Source organism: Anastrepha obliqua, chromosome 2 (assembly GCF_027943255.1).
Source record: "Anastrepha obliqua isolate idAnaObli1 chromosome 2, idAnaObli1_1.0, whole genome shotgun sequence".
Lineage (NCBI taxonomy): Eukaryota > Metazoa > Arthropoda > Insecta > Diptera > Tephritidae > Anastrepha > Anastrepha obliqua.
The window spans coordinates 56,944,699-56,961,946 of NC_072893.1; the positions used below are offsets into that span (position 1 = coordinate 56,944,699).

At 34.0% G+C, this 17,248-nt stretch overlaps 1 protein-coding gene across 1 annotated transcript in view; it reads right to left on the reverse strand.

Annotated features, from left to right (window-relative positions):
• LOC129238163 (uncharacterized) overlaps window positions 1-3,844 on the reverse strand; it is a 53,853-nt gene extending 50,009 nt beyond the window's left edge. The window contains exons 1-2 of the mRNA XM_054873198.1: window positions 3,778-3,844; window positions 3,539-3,730 (exon numbers count right to left, since the gene is read on the reverse strand). Of these exons, the coding sequence (XP_054729173.1) occupies window positions 3,539-3,730; window positions 3,778-3,844 (259 nt within the window). The remainder of the gene's footprint in view (window positions 1-3,538; window positions 3,731-3,777) is intronic.
• Between the last annotated feature and the right edge of the window lie 13,404 nt (window positions 3,845-17,248).

Sequence of the window (17,248 nt, forward strand, 5' to 3'; positions counted from 1 at the left end):
TACTTTTCGTGCTATATCAATACTGTGAATGCTGTGTGGATACTACTGTATTAGAAAACGCGAAGCTGTTATCACGGCCTACGATTGGATTTGACTTTGAAATTGAAGAAGAGAATAAACTTCAAGTATTTTCTGAGGTATAATTATGTACCGAAAACTTGGAGGTCGGAAGTGTACCTCGAAAACTATTCATGATATTCAAAACGCTTGAAAGGCTGTCTGAATCATATTTTAAGGAAAGGAACATAAAATTACCAACAAATGTCACAAAAATTCTTGACAGAGTCTTCCCTACTATGAGCCTTCAAGAAAATCGCTTCGGAAACTTGTTGTGCTGGCTAGAGAGACTTAACCGGTGTAAACCTTACCATACATTGCAGTCTGGCTTCTTCTAAACCTCAATTAGTTATTAATTAGATGCATACTTCAAATAGATGTCCCCCCCCCCTCTGGTGTAAGCCTTACCATACATTGCAGTCTGGCTTCTTCTAAACCTCAGTTAGTTATTAATTAGATGAATACTTCAAATAGATGTCCTCCCCTCTGTTTCTTTGTGCTAACTAGAACAACAGATGTGTGGTGCTGATCTGAAATATAGTTTCTGAAAACTAGTTTAACGTCATCATATCAGGTAGATGTCGATACTTCGATGAGTCCATTATTCGACTGAATATTCATATAAATCTACAAGAAATGTGGGACTGACTGCGAGCCCAGGCAAGACGACCTAAGTATTCTTTACAAAAAACTACGGACTCGCTATTCCATCACACTACGGAATATACCACATTTAACCTTAAAATATTTACAAAATATGCCTTGAAGTTTAACACCGTGGGACAATACAAATTTTCTAGGAAAAATTTCATATACACGTGAAACTACAAATTTTATCTTATTATTTTCTCAACAATAAATTTTTTAAAGGACTTTAAAGTTTCAAGGGGATAAGTTTGGAAAAAGGGTTTTAAATATATATACTCTGTCTATGATATTAATGGAAATATCAAAAGAAAGATGATATATTCAACTATTCAAAAAAATGTTTACTTTTCAACAGGACAGATAAATAAAATATGAAAAATGTATCCTTATATATTCTTGAAATTTCCTGATGTTTGTAAAAACGTTAAAATAATAGTTGAATTTTCCTCCTATGATATACAATATACGCAATGGATACTTTTGCTTAAATTTTCTTCCTAAAAAATTTAAAGTCTTTCGAAAAATTAAATTGATGAGAAAATTAAAAACCATAGTACCGCTGAAAACCGCTTTCATCAGGGAAGGGAGTTAATTCTGAGCTCAGAAACTGACCAAAATGTAGCAGGCGATCGGTAGAAGAGGCCAGAATATAGTGCTTCAGCAAGACGACATCAAGCCACATACACATTCTTAACGAGGCGCCAGAGACACTGAAAGTTCAGATAGGAGGCTTTATCGCATTCGCCATATATTTTAGACATTAGATCAATCGATTTAGAACTTTTGAAGAATCTGTGAAGTTATCTTGATGCTATCAACCTCATATTTATGCAAATAAGTGGGTACATTTTTTTTTCATAAAAAAGTGAGAACTACTTTAATAGCAGAATTATAAAATCGTTTTCGAAATGAACGAAAGTTACCAAACAAAATGGCGAAAATTCGAATAAATTATAACTTTGTTAAATTCATATATAAATAGAAATGAACTAAAAACATGCTCAGAACTTTTTACTTGGCTTTATATTAGAGAATGAGTTCTCAAGAAGTCCTTTTAACAAGGAAGAAATGCAACCTACTTCGCGTTTCGAATGTGACTCTCTAACAATCAGAGCTTATGTTTTATGTTGAAAGCTGTGAGTGGTTTTGACAACGAAGGCCAATAGTTCTTAGCTTATTTCTTAATTTTTACATACATTTTTTTCAAACATTGTATGGAACACAAAACAACTACATTACATAGCCAAATATAGGTACAGGGTGGGTCAAATAAGACCTACTAATGTTAAGCACTAATAACCTTTTTATTTTTTGACATATTTATTGTATTTTTCTCTTTTTGTAAGTTATAATTGAATTGTTGGAAATTTATTATGAAACCCTACAGTATAACACAACGCGTTAAAACTATCGAGTTTTTCTATTCTTGTCAACGATCAATTGTTTTAACGCAGCGTAAATATCAGCAACATTTTAATTCCAGATCAGCTCCCACAGCCTTCATGATTAGGAGTTTGGTCGGTCGTTTTGAGGAACTGGGTTCAGTGGCCGACCGTCCTGGACGAGGTGCCCATCGAAATACTCGCACTGAAGACAACGTGGAAACTGGGCGGCAGAGTGTTGCAGATGATCCATCTGTCTCAACTCGCTGTCGTTTCAGCCGATTGGGCATTTCCAGAACGACATTGCGTAGAATTTTAAAGTTGGATCTTAAGATGTACCCATACAAAATTCAAATTGTTCAAGCACTTCTACCGCAAGACCACCAACAACGACTACAATACGCTATTCGTTTTACACAATTAGCCACACAAATTGATTTTTTAAATAATGTTTTGATGTCGGATGAAGCGCATTCCCATTTAAATGGTTATATCAACAAACAAAACTGTAGATTGTGGGGCTCTGAAAATCCAAGTGCAACATACCGACATCAGTTGCCCCCATCTAAATGTACTCTTTGGTGCGGTGTTATGGCCACTAGATTTATCGGTCCATATTTCTTCGAAAATGAGGATGAAACGCCGGAATTGATTTCAGGAGCTTCTTAAAGAACATTGATTGAAAACTTTTTGCGGTCAATGGCGGAGCAGTATCCTAATTTGTAGTTTCAACAAGATGGAGCAACTGCGCATACTGCTAGGCAAACTATGAACCTGCTGCGTGAAATTTTTGGCGAACTTCTGATTTCCAAAAAATTCAGATTTCCCTTAGCCACCTCGTTCGCCAGATTTGACTGCGCCTGACTTCTTTTTATGGGGATATTTAAAAGACAAAATGTGTCTTAATAAACCAGAGACTATTAGATAGCTGAAGTAAAATATTCGAGAAGAAATACTGATCCTTCAACTAGAAACATTATGTTGTGTAATGGAAAACGGGGGAAAAAGAGCCAATCTTTGTATCAAGAAAAATGGTGGACATTTGTCTGATGTAATATTATATTTCATTCATAATTTCCATAAAATATATTCAATATATTAAAAACAATTAACCAAAATAATTGATTATTGCAAAAGTTATTTGTGTTTAATATTAGTAGGTCTCGTTTGGCCTACATAAACTATAAATTTCTCTACTAAGTGAGGTGATACATTTAATTTTCTACTTAAATTAATATTTAATACTATGTGGAATATATAATTTTCTATGTTGCTGATGAGTATCTGGTCACAAACAAACACACAAATAAACCGGCAAGCCAGACAATCCACAAAACTTATTAAGAAAATAAACGAAAGAAAAAAATGCAATTTCTTTTGGAACAAGCATTAGTAAGCTTTTTGTTATTAGCAAAGTGTTAGTAAAGCAAAATATACTGTACCGCACGAACCTCCCTGTGGGAAAAATTGCGAGTAGATAAGTTTGAATGTGTCCTCTTTGACGACGCCCGTCGGACACTCAGCCTTAAAACCGCGATAAATTCGTTTGATTTCATCCTCTGTGAAACGTGTGGTACGACTGAGGGCACTTAAGGAGTCGGGACGATAACGTGCGGGCGTCTCAAATTCCTCCAATTCAGAATCTGTAAAAAAGAGAGAGAAAAATAAACAGGGAGTGAGTGAGACGTACAGGAAGTGAAGTACAAATGTAATGCAATCAAAACAAAGCACGAAATAAGCAGTTTAACCCCATACATTGAAGGATAAAATTAAATTGAAAATTTGTAAGGCTTTAATTTTTTCAATTTTTCCTGTCTGTGGTTTTAAATGGTTTAAGGGATTCACTGCAAAAGCGCATATGGCGCTTTATTTTTCAACTCTACACAATTTGGATTTTCCTTCATCAATGCGGGTGCACAAATACGGTGTGTATGTATATATTTGCTCGGTGTTTGACACGTCAGTGCCTTTCAAAGGCTTACACTGTCAATTGCTGCCGCTGCCTGTGTGCATAAAATGTGGTTGGTGTCTTGGAAAAAATCTCTGCACGACAAGTCATTGTACTTGTATTGCCATATGAAATGAGAACTAATGTGTAGATGTATGAGTGCATGTATCTTAGACTTTTTATTTGCAATTTCTCAAACTTTCTACACAGTTTTTCGCTCAATACTTTCTTCTGTTTCTTATTCATTATATGCATTCTTGTGATTCTTATGCTACTGAAGGTCTACGCAAAATATAAGAATTGCCGTATTTATTCTTTATTTTATCCCTTACCATATTTGCGCTTCACTGATTCTATTGTAATAATACTTTTACCTTTTTGCAATTTTTCAATTTGTGCCCATAGCAGAATGTGTTTATTATTATTTAGTTGAAGTACACTGAAGACGCCTAACGGATTTTGTGAAGCATGCTTGTGATATTTTCTTAAGAATAAGTCTTTGGGTATCCATTGGCTCACAAGTACGTACGTAAATAGCGGCTGTCTAAATATCTCTATTTTCATTAGTAGAGTCCTTGATTGTACATTTACATTAAAACGTATACCAGTATAAATGCATCGAGTAATTTTTTTTCCTCTTTTTTCTGTTTTCAATTTGACTACCGTAAGGAATTAAATGCGTCTGTTCAAAAGTGTTCATGTGGTTGGTAGATAATTTGGTTTTCCACTAATAACTTTGTATTAATTAAACGCAACGAGTGAGAGCAAAGAAATACAGAAAGATAAAATTCACAGCTGTGGCCAACTAACTAGCAACGGCATGCATACCTCTGATAGCCCAAGTACGTAATTTTAAAGCAAACCATTCATTAGATTAAATTCGATTTGATTTGAGGTGTGCTCTTCGACGTCATGCTCCTTTGCATCTTCTACTCATCACAGGACCTCCACTAGACCCAGTTCCCTTATTAAACTTGAGATAGAGCTGGGTTGAGCTGAGCGACATGCCATTCTTTTGGCTGCAATCGGCTGAGATGTCTCAATTTTATCCACGTTATAGCGCTACATTCAAGGATAAGGTGCACTGGAGTCTCCGGGAACTGGTCGGAGAAACAACAAAAGCTAGTAGACCATATCCCGATCATGTGCATATAACTACGCAGTCTGCAGTGGCCCGTGAGAACGCCCGTGAGCATTCTCAGTGTATCCTTAGGAAGGGTTATGAGTTTAATAAGCCTCTTACCCCCCCCCCCCCCCCCCTCCCTCCAGTAAAGGTTTTGCCTGGCGTAGCCCCATAGTTTGGTGCCAGCTAAACTCCCTTAACCTTTACTCTTCACTCCTAAGCTTCTCCTTGAAGGTGTGCCATCCCATAGCAAGGAAAGGTTCGGGTCGTATTAATAACGAGGTCGCAGCCTCCTTTGTCAATGCGTCCGCTCTTCTCTCACAGTTAAACCCCTGTATCCCAGGATCCAAACTAGCCGGATGCGATTGTGGATAAAAAGTTGTATTTTAATAGTAAATCTAGTATTTAGTCGAAAGCCATTTGCTGAAAATAAACAAAATTATGGCCTCTAAAATCTTACACTTGAACTTTTTAAGTTTCAGCAACCCGAACTTTCACGAAAAACCCCTAATTCATTTAAAATGCAAAAAATTAAGCAATGACATAATTTTAAGATTTATATTTTCTTTATTGCTCAACAACTTATATCAAATAAATGATTAGTTAATCATATGTAATTAAATTTTTTTGCATAGTTCTCTTCAACATAATAACGGCAATACAACAAACAACAGGATTACCAGCTGCATGATCAAGTTGCCATAGGAGATTATATTGCTTTCTCTTCAATTAATGCTGTAGCTGGTTAACTGCACTCGTCACATTCAAAAATTATGATTTCAACAGTTAAGAAAATCCTCCGACTTCATATTCACTGAAAAAAATCATTGAAATCCATCCTGTTTGTTTGATGGCTCGTACGATCCTTTCCAAAATCAGGTTAAAGAAATCACACAACAGCAAGTCACCCTATCTGAAACCTCGTTTGGCATCAAACGGCTTGGAGAGGTCATTCCCAATTCAGACAGCGCTGCTGGTCTTGAGCAACGTCATCTTGCTTAGCCGTATTAGTTTTGTGGGGATACCAAATTCAGACATCGCGGCATTTAAGTAACTCCTTTTCGTACGGTCGAGTGCAGCTTTGAAACCGACGAAAAATGGTGTGTGTCGATTCTCCTTTTATGGGTTTTTCCAAGATTTGGCGAATTGTAAATATTTGGTCGATGATAGACTTTCCAGGTCTAAAGCCACACTGATAAGGTACAATCAGTTGGTTGATGGTGGGCTTCAGTCATTGACACAATACGCTTGCTAGAACCTTATAGGCGATATTTAGGAGGCTAATCCCGATGGAATTAGCTCTGATTGCAGGATCTCCGTGGCTACCTGACTTCGAAAATATGGTTTCGAGAAAAACGCCTTGGTAGTTTTTGTCATGACTTTGTGGGCTCGAGGGCTACTCACTAATTGTCAGACACACCGACGCACTTTGCAATATAATTTTGAATATTTATTTATTTCTTACTTCGCCTTTTTTAGTTTTTTTTTTTTTTTTATCTTTCATAAAATTATATATAATAAAATATGGATCACATTACAACAAAAACCATGTAACTCAAGTTTCAAATGTTGTACAAAATTTTATAAATTCATTCACATTACAACGAAAACCATGCAACTCAAATTTCAATCGTTGTATATATGAAGTTTCATAGCTCATTCAGTTTGGATAAAATATTGTGCCAATATTGGGTCTCAAAATCCGAGAAAATTTGGATTTTCGATGATTTTTTTTTCTTCTACGATGCTATGCATTTAATTATATGTCAATAATACTCGATTCTTGTTTTTTAAATCGGCAAGAAAAACATTGTCAAAATTTTCCGTTTCACCATGCAGTTATTAAGATTTAAAATTCAATGGGCTATCAAACTGCATATTCGAAATTTTTCTAAAGACTTTAATAAAAATGTTTGTGGTCTTGAAAAATATGTCTTGAATTTTTTTTAATTTTGTACAAAGTTTGAAACTTTATATAATATTATATGGGTTTTGTGTAGTATTAATTACATTTTTACTTTGTTATAAAGATAAAATTTCTTTTTTTTTTTATTATGCATACATTATAATTACACAAGGGTCTCGGGAAAGTTATCTCACACGTTTAAGGATTTTATTATGTATGTCATTTATATATATATATATATGTATGTATGTATGTCTACAAATATATATATATGTATATATATAGGGTTATTCAATAGGTGCGCTTCAACTTTTTTCCGATAGGGAGGGCGAACGACGCAATATTTTTTATTTTTCGCTTGTCACTTGTAAACTGCATTAGTATACATTTCATCATGGAACGCTACACACTTGAGCAACGATTGCAAATCGTGCAAATTTTTTATGAAAATAATCGTTCTGTTTCTGCTACTTTAAGAGCATTGCGGCCATTTTACGGTCCATTTAACAAGCCGTCCCGTTTTGGGGTTATGTGAAGTCATTGGTCTACAGTAATAAGCCGGCGACGATTTGTGAGCTCAGAGCCAATATTGAACGCGAAATTGCTGGAATTTCGGCCGATTTATGCAAAAGAGTGGTCGAAAATTGGGTTCAACGATTGGACTTCGTACAACGTGCACGCGGTGGTCATGCAAAAAAAATCGAATTTCATACTTAAATGTATATGTTCAAACTCGATAATAAAAAAAAAAATTAGTTAAAAAAGTCAAGCCGTTTGTGTTTTATTCAAAAAAGTTCAAAAGTTGAAGCGCTCTTACTGAAAAACCCGTTATATAAAGGGCCCGCTATATAACTTTACGGAATTAAAAATGCTATAAAAAAGAAACTACTCAATATTTTTCCAAACTGTTTTTTTTTATTTTGAAGTACAATCCTTCCGGTTAATGATGGAATACAACTTCATTCATATGGCTGCCTCGGCTAGCCATACACCATCCCATACGATCGGTCCAATTTTTCAACACATTTTCGATTGTATCCGGCTGTATTTCAGCTATGACATCGCGTATGTTGGTCTTCAGTGCATTAATTGTTGCTGTTGGGGTGTACGCACGGTTTTTGGTCGGTCACGCGTTGGTTTGTCAGTAAGCAACCCAGTTTCTCTTACTTTTTTCGCAAAGTAACGCACATACGTTTCATTCGGTGCTTTTCTTCTTCCCATTGCCGTACGTAATTTTCGTACACATTCTGCAACATTACCATGATTTTCAAAGTAATGTCGCAATATTTCCCAGCGTTCTTAGAGCATATACACAACCATTTGCGTTCAGCGGAAGAATAAAACTAATTTTCTGTCAAATCAGATGACAGCTAAGTGTTACCATTCTTCAAATAATACCTAGTTCAAATCCGTAGCGATAGATGGCGGGCCCTATATATATGTCTAATATATGAACATTAAAAATACAGTGTGCCAACATTAGCACATCTAGCGTTTTATGTAGGTGAAAGAACCTGCACCTTCTAGTGTTAAAACATTGTAAGGATCACGTAAGATTTATTCGTAACAACTCACCAAAACTTGATTGGAATGGTACACGGTGTTATATGCAGATATGACTAGTTTTTTATATATTAGAAACGTAAACATTATTAGTTTCGTTCAAACTTAAATTAGTTGCACCTACAACCTAATCATAGGTATAGCCATTCGCACACTTTGTGGTGAGAAGTACTTGTAAAACATTAAAATGAGTTCAAGCTTTGATGCGGCTTTTTAGTTTTATACGCAAATTTGCCTCTTACTTAGTTTACTGCACTTCCCAAATCATTTATAGTACTATTTCGTGACCTAAATTGGCATATTGACATTGGCATCGCCTTCGGTTGAAGTGCTTCCCCTAGCCAAACATTTCTTTATACCACAAAACTAACTATTTTATAGCTATATAATAAAGAAAGCCCCAATGAAAAGATATTGCGCGGGAGAGAAATTTTTAATTAACTGCAGTTGGAAAAATAGATAAGAAGAACGAGTGCACAAAGAAAAAAATTAAGTAGCAGCGTGCATATTATAAAAGTAGCGTGTTATATGTGTATGCGTTGGTAGTTACAACTAAATATATCATTGTGTAGGTGTAAACATAGCTATCATGTAAGGACCGCTTGAAAGCATTGGGCTTATGTACTTTCAGCGAATTTTACACAGCCCAATTTTAAAAGGGTTGTAAACAAGGAATTCAAACAGAAAGTTTCTTAAAGGGAATACTTTTGGCATGCCTTTTTTCTACTTTTTTGTATGTGAAAAAGTGTTTATGATAAAGAGGCGCTTCTGAGGGGCACAGCAGCAATAATAGCACACATTATAATATACTCGAATGAAAGAAGTTTGGCCAATAGACGATTATCGATAAAAACATAAAATGTGCACAATTTTGTACCAAACTACGTCAAATTTCAACCGAAGTCGAACCTAAACTTGGCAGTAAAATAGCTTAATTAGAGATGACCTGATACCAGCAATTAAAAATACTTACGAGCGAAAGCATCGAGACTTTTAAAATATCTAATCATTCTACCTAATCACGAGCATATTACCCTACAATCCTGCCAAACATATATAATTAATAACTTAAGTTTTTTCAATTTAGGACTTCTACGTTTCTAAATTTAAATTTTTTCTACAACTAAAGCGTAAATGGGGGATCTACGCAAACTTTGAGGCAAAAAGTCAAAAAAGGATACGTCCATGTGATTTAACACCACAAGAATATTTTTTTGTAGAGTTAAGACGTTGTAGTAAGCTTATGTTAAAAAGTACCAAATTTTTCGACAAAAATATCAAATTAATGTTCATAAGTCTTAGTATTGCAAAGGCGCAAAATATGGAAAGCAGCCCTCGTATTCTTTCTCTTTTAATTTTTGGTCTACAAAAGAAGCAACAGTGTTTATATTTTATTCAGAAGTTACTTAAATTTTTGAAAGACAGGTAAAATTTAGTTCTTTTAACTGTACAAGGACTTTTCTGCCTTTGAGCATTGACTCGTTTATTATTCTCTTGTTCCTTCCTAAATTAGGGAGATTGGTGAAAAATACACTTGTTGCCTTGAATAGCTTATTGACGACCCCGGTGATCTAGAAATGTCAAAAAATCGATTTTTTGTATTTCCGATGTTTCGAAAGTATGGTGTCTTAAAAATATACTGTGAAATTTCCATGCTGAAATTTCCAATGTTATAGTTTCTACAGCCCATTAAGTAGGTAGTGAGCGGTCAGAGCACTCGTCCCTCAAACTTTAAGCTCATTTATCTCGAAACGACTTTTTTCAGCCTGGTGTTCAACCGAATCGTCTGAAATTTTAATATGTTGTTTATGATATCAATGACTATCGTCCGTACTAGAATCATATTACTATTTTAATTACTTCGTATTTTTTTATTAAAAAACTGAAAAAAGAGTTTGACACTCCGTGTAACCGTGTAAAAAACAAATACTGAAAGTACCCTAAATTTTCGAGCTCTAGACCACCGGGGCCCCTTAACTCCACAGAGCTATTAAAATATATAAGTAAAATAAAAGAAGAAATATAAGGCAAAACATTGAAAATATTTGTAATCTAGTTAATATAAATGATAACGCTTAATCAACACCTACCTAAACATTTCCATACCCTTCATTGATTTAAAAAATACAGATAATTTAATTCAATTATCCCTATTAACTTTGTTGAGCTAAGCAAATTTCACTAAACGTGGAGCTCACACGAGAGTACAGAAAATTTAAAGTAGAACCAGCACTCAGCAATGGAGATGCCGCAATTTTTTATGGGCACTACAGCGCATGCGTATCGTGGCAAAGTCTCAGCAAGGGCCATTGCATTTTATATGCGCCTAATAAATGAGTAAAAGGCACTCATGTATGTCTGCATTGCTCAAAAAAGTGGACAAAAATAGAGAATAGCAAGCAACGAAGATAATAAGTGCACAATAAAGTAAAACATATCCACACCAACACTCGGCGGAGATGCATAAAAATGGCGAATGGTGAATAAAGCGTAAAAAATATTGAAGCTAAAAATAGTGCAAGTTTTTGTGCGCTCCAAGGTTCAAAGGGAATGCGAAAAGTGTGCAGTGAATAGTTAAATGCAGAATTAATATCAAAACAAGAAAAAAGATTTTGTTTGATATGGTTTTTTCCCACTTTTGAAGTTTTTTTATTTACTTCGTGCCTATCAACTTTCCGAGCTACATTTATTTATTTATTAAAGGCCTTTGCACTCAACCAACTAGCAGGAAATTTATATAATATTTCTTTTCGTATTCACTAACGAGAATTGCAGTCGATTGATAGTGCAAAATGATATTCATATTTTGTTAGTAATTTACATTGCAGCGGACGCCGTAGCCGAAAGACTACGATTCGGTGGTATAGAGCTTCGAAATCGCGAGCATGAAATACTAAATTATAAAAAAAGTTTAGTTTTTTCTGATAGCACTCGCACCTCGGCAGGCAATGGCAAACCTCCGAGTGCATTTCTGCCATGAAAAACTCATAAAAATATCTGCCGTTCGGAGTCGGCTTAAGGGATAACACCACTGTACACGCGTAAAATAAACACGATTTTTAAAGAATTTTTTTTGTATAGAAGGGAAGGGAAAACAATCACTCTGATTTGGGAAGTTATTACTTATATACTAAAATACAAAACTACAAAGTTTGATCGAAAAATTTTACAAAATGGCGGCATTGGAGACATTTTTGTAATGTGGTTTCTCTTGAAAGAGCTCCGCGGCACGCAGCACAGAGGGTGCAAATTTTAATCTAGAGCAAAGAAACATTTTTTTTCTTAATCTAGATAAGAATAGCTAGAGAAACACGTAGGGGATTTAAAAAATATTTATTTTTGTGGAATTAACAAGCATTTGAAGGAAAACACTCCATTTTGGACTCAAAAAACGGCACTTAAATAATTATAATAATCGTTTAAATTAATCTATCGAAAATCCCCTATGCTCTTCTCTTAAGAAGGTTATTATACAGACGTAGTGAAAAACCTGATTAAAAATATTTAAAATTGTTTGAGTTATGCTGCGTGCCAATTTCAGAAAACGTGTTTTGAGAAAAACGCGTTTAAAGTTTGGAAATTTGGAGAAGTCGTTAGGTAGCAGTCACTAACGCTTGGTTAAAAGCTTCAAATATTTATGAAATAAACTTCGGTAACGTATAAAACTTTTTGTTCTGTATTTTAAAAGGTTCAAAGAATTTTTTAAGCTTATAAAAAAAAAATCAATTTTTTGAAATTTCTACAGTGGTGTTACCCCTTAAAACTGCCTCCATTTGTGGAACAACATCAAGAGGCACACGACAAATAGGAGGTGGAGCTCGGCCAAAGACCCAAAAAGGGTGTATGCGCCAATTATATATGTATATATATATATTAAGTTAATAAATTATAAATTTATTTAGGTTTTTAAAAAATATCTAAGAGCTTAGCTCTTTATTTATTGAGTTATCTTTTTACACTGTGACTTAAAATTACAATATCTCTTATAAATAAACTTATGCTGGTCTTTTACATAATTCTTTATTGATCAGCATTTTAATTATTTGGCACAGTTCAGCAAAAGTAAGCAAAAATGATTTATAAGCATTTAGCTGCAATGTAAGCAGTCATGAAATCAGTACAACGAACTTAGCTAAATATGCTGACTAAATATTAAATATAAATATTAAAATATGACAACTGATATGAAATAACTAAATATTAATAATTGTAAATAAATATTGCATTAACTTATATAAAGGGAAACGGTTTCAAAATTTCCTTATTTTTTTCGCCGTCACAGGTAGGCGTATGGAGCAAAAGCTCTCAAAGGATTACAATTTAAAAATAAGAACTTAAAAACTCGTTTTTGTTAGGCAAAATACAACCAATACAATCTTTCGCAACCTAGGCCGAGATGTCCTTAATATGATGGTACCAACCTTGTCCTCCGGTATTTCGTTCTCTTCATTCTGCTCAATTTTCTGAACGAAAAATTCTATAATTCAAAATTTTTTGATATGTTCGGTTTCAGCTCCACACATTTCAGTGGAACGTTTAGTTGGTTTTACTTTATTATGCGAAACTTTGATTAATTCTGCGATGTTAATAAGTTTGAGTTTTGCGCCGCATTTATATTCTCAAAACCTTTTTGAGGCCGCCTAGTCGCATAACGGAAATAAACAACCAACTAGGGAACTCGTTTTACCAATGCATTGCCACTCAATGAGCTCCCCGAAAAACAAAAAAGCACTTCCAAATTAGTACCAAGAACTCTTTGAGAAGGCTAAAAGATTCAATACAATGAGAATGAAATAAATATATTCGCTCAATATCAATTTGATTTATTTGTATGTATATTTGCACATCAATGTACAATTTTTAGTGAAACTAATATACAATAATTTTTTTGTATTCGTTCTTTCTTCTAATGCTTGGGAATTCGTAATAAGGGATCGGTTCGTAAAATATCTCGGTATTCCGGTTTAATGTATTCTGCTACAGGTTTCGTGTGACCCAGAGTTCGTGAATAGTGCCTTTCTTCGAGAGGATAGTCCGTCGTGTTGATATATTCAGCACGGCTTGCTGTAATGCAAACTACAAAAATAAGAAAGATTGTCAATTTCATTCTCACTTAAATCAACTGAAAGCAATGGATGTGTAAAATTGACTGAAGCAATGAAGTTGGTAAGGATTGCCTTATATAGGCGGTGTCTAACCCTTAGTCATTGTTTTACAACGCTCTTTAGATTATTGTTGAGCATCGCTGCTGAAATACGTTGACTAAACAATTTGTGGTTATGAAATCACAAGAAATTTAACTTTAATCACATTTTTCTTTATTTTCGCTTTACATTGAAAGCAGCAATGTTAGCTGCAGCCAGTGAACTATAGGCTGATTCATTTTATTTATCGCAACGACCGATGAGGCGGGGCACTGTGGCCAAGTACAGAATTCTTGCGATTAATTCAAAACTTGAAGAAAATTTAATTTTACAATACTGATGAATAATTTTAAAATACCGATTGTTGCTTGAGTACTAGATTCATAATTGTACCAATAATGAGTACTGAAATGAAAAGTACTGAATGCCAAATATTAAGTTGCACTCAGTATGGTTTCGAAGCACTCAGTGAAAAGTTCCGAATAAATATTATTGTACTTGGATACAGTACAGACTGCAGCACTCACAAAGATGTTAATACTACAGGAGTATAGAAGCGATATGAATTTGTTTATTCTGATTCTCTAATTGGGTGACAGTGATTTACAATTTTCAACTTATTATTTATATTTTGAAGTGCTGTAAAGTCAAGGTTAGTTTTTGTGCTTTTAAAGGCACCCACTTCCTAAAAAATTCGCTATCGCAGCACTCGATTCAGTCGTCCTTCAAGTAAAAAATTCGTAACGCTCTTGAACACATGCAGCAATATAAAAACTGCTGAAATTTTTTGCAAAAATTGTATTTGGATATTTACATATGTATATGAAATACTATTACTTTTAATTATTGCTTCTAATCATTCCAACTAAAAAAATAATAAAGTTCACATACCTAAAAACTTAAGTTAAGGTTCCTTGCTACTGTACTGTATTAATTTTTTCGAGAACTTTTTGGTGTATATTTCTCGTAGGTTTTATTTCTTTTCGATAATCAGCAATCCAATGGCCATATGTACGGAATGCAGGTGCTTAAATAAAAAGTAGCTAAGGGTACTTTATTTAAAAATACAAATATACCAAAAACTTGCTTACCTTTTTTACTGATCTAGACCCGATTCTTTATAAAGTTTATTAATTTTGCACTCAAATATTTTTGCCCATTTAAATTAATATAATATTTTGTGTTTTCTTGTCGTTCAAAAATTGCACAGGAATTCACATACATTTATACATAGAATTCTTAATCACCAAAATACGTCAACATTGTGAATTTGCTTTTGCTGACTTCCGACTCTGTTCTACTTCGCACACATTTTACCTCAGTTCCCAGAAAGTCAGGAAAAGTAGATTATGGAATAGTTCACTTCTGAGACTATGAAAATTTTTACAGCAGTGCATAATTACATGCACACATAAAAATATATTCCAAAAGTGCATGTTAAAATTTACATCTGGCTATATGCGGTTGCACCTGGCCACATATGTAGGTAAATTTTAATGTTAATAGGCGCATCATTTTACGTTTTTTTTATTCAAATGCAGCTGCACGATCGTCCGCTTGTTTGCCAGATAATGTTTTATTCGCATCTCAATGAGTACACAACATGAATGTACATTTTTTTTAATTTGCCCGGATTTTCGGGATCTTATTACAATATTACAGTCCCGGTATTCCGAAATTTAGATATTCATTACTTTTCAACAACTTTACCCAGCTGCTAGGTTGGAAAGAGCTTAGGTATCTTAGGTGAAGGGACACGAATCCCAGAAAGATGCGAATGAGGTAAAGTTAAGGATTTTAACCTCTGGTCAGTGGTACATGACTGAAAACATATCCAAATAGCTGCCAAAAGCTCCTCGCGAAAGCTAAAGGATTCAATACAATCAGAATGGAATAAATATACTCGCTCAATATCAATTTGATTTATTTGTATGTATATTTGCACATCAATGTACAATTTTAATAACATTCTTGTATTTGTTCTCTCTTGTAATGCGAAGGAATTCGTACTAATGGATCGTTTCTTAAAATATCTTGATTTTCCATATTTATGTATCTTTTTATAGGTTCCGTGTGACCCAGATTAAATGGAACTCCCACAAAGCGTCCTTCTTCGAGAGGATAGTCCCTCATGCCGATATATCCAGCATGGCTTGCTGTAATGCAGACTACGAAAATAAGAAAGATTGTCAATTTCATTCTCACTTAAATCAACTGAAAGCAATGGATGTGTAAAATTGACTGATACAATGAAGTTAGTAAGGATTGCCTTATATAGGCGGTTTCTAGCCCTTAGTCATTGTTTTACAACGCTCTTTAGATTATTGTTGAGCATCGCTGCTGAAATACGTTGACTAAACAATTTGTGGTTATGAAATCACAAGAAATTTAACTTTAATCACATTTTTCTTTATTTTCGCTTTACATTGAAAGCAGCAATGTTAGCTGCAGCCAGTGAACTATAGGCTGATTCATTTTATTTATCGCAACGACCGATGAGACGGGGCACTGTGGCCAAGTACAGAATCCTTGCGATTAATTCAAAACTTAAAGAAAATTTAATTTTACAATACTGATGAATAATTTTAAAATACCGATTGTTGCTTGCTGAGCTTTGGTCATCCTTCCGTGCATTGTCAAAAATCATGTTTCTCTGTTGTGAATTGTTGAAAGCGTGAGGAGCGAATTTTTAGTAATTTTCATAGATACATTTTAGTGTGAAAGCATAAACTATACTTCAAATTTGTCACGGAATCTTCAACTTCACTTGTTTTGGTTTTATTTTTAGTATGAAATGTAGTGCATATATACGAATGCTTCTGTTTTAAAAAGTTGCGCTGATTATGATTGATTTTGTATTTTAAAATAAATAAATCTGCCTTAAAGCCAACAACTTCCTACTTATTCCATTTGAATTGAGCTGAATTAGTTAAATATATGATCTTCTGTCAACCACAAAATATAAGTAAGTGCACTTGTTTACTTTCTCGGATTTTTTAATCGAATTTTTTTCAACATACCATAAGCTACTTTATCGGTTATACACAGGCTAAGAAATTATAAAATGCGTATAAATTTAACTATTCTCTCTTGTTTTCTTACTAATGAAATTATTTTCAATTCAAATTAAAAAAAAAAAATGGATTATTTAATTATTATTTATTAATCTTCTACAATATTGATGCAATTTTTCGAGTGAAGTTGCTCCACAATAAAGAATATTTAAATTCCGGGGTTATAGCAACAGGATCCCGAATATTCCGTAATCGAAAAATTAAAAAAAATTAATTAATGTATAGTTATAAATCAAGCCCTGCTTCGCAATAATGGATACATCATACGAAACTAATAAATGAACGAGAATTTTAAACAGAATTTTACTACTTTTTCTCCCATTTGAAAATGCTTTGGGTTTAAAGTCATATTAGAAACGTCTTTAAAGCTCATACTGCCTTTGTTAGTTCTACTCTCCTTTCC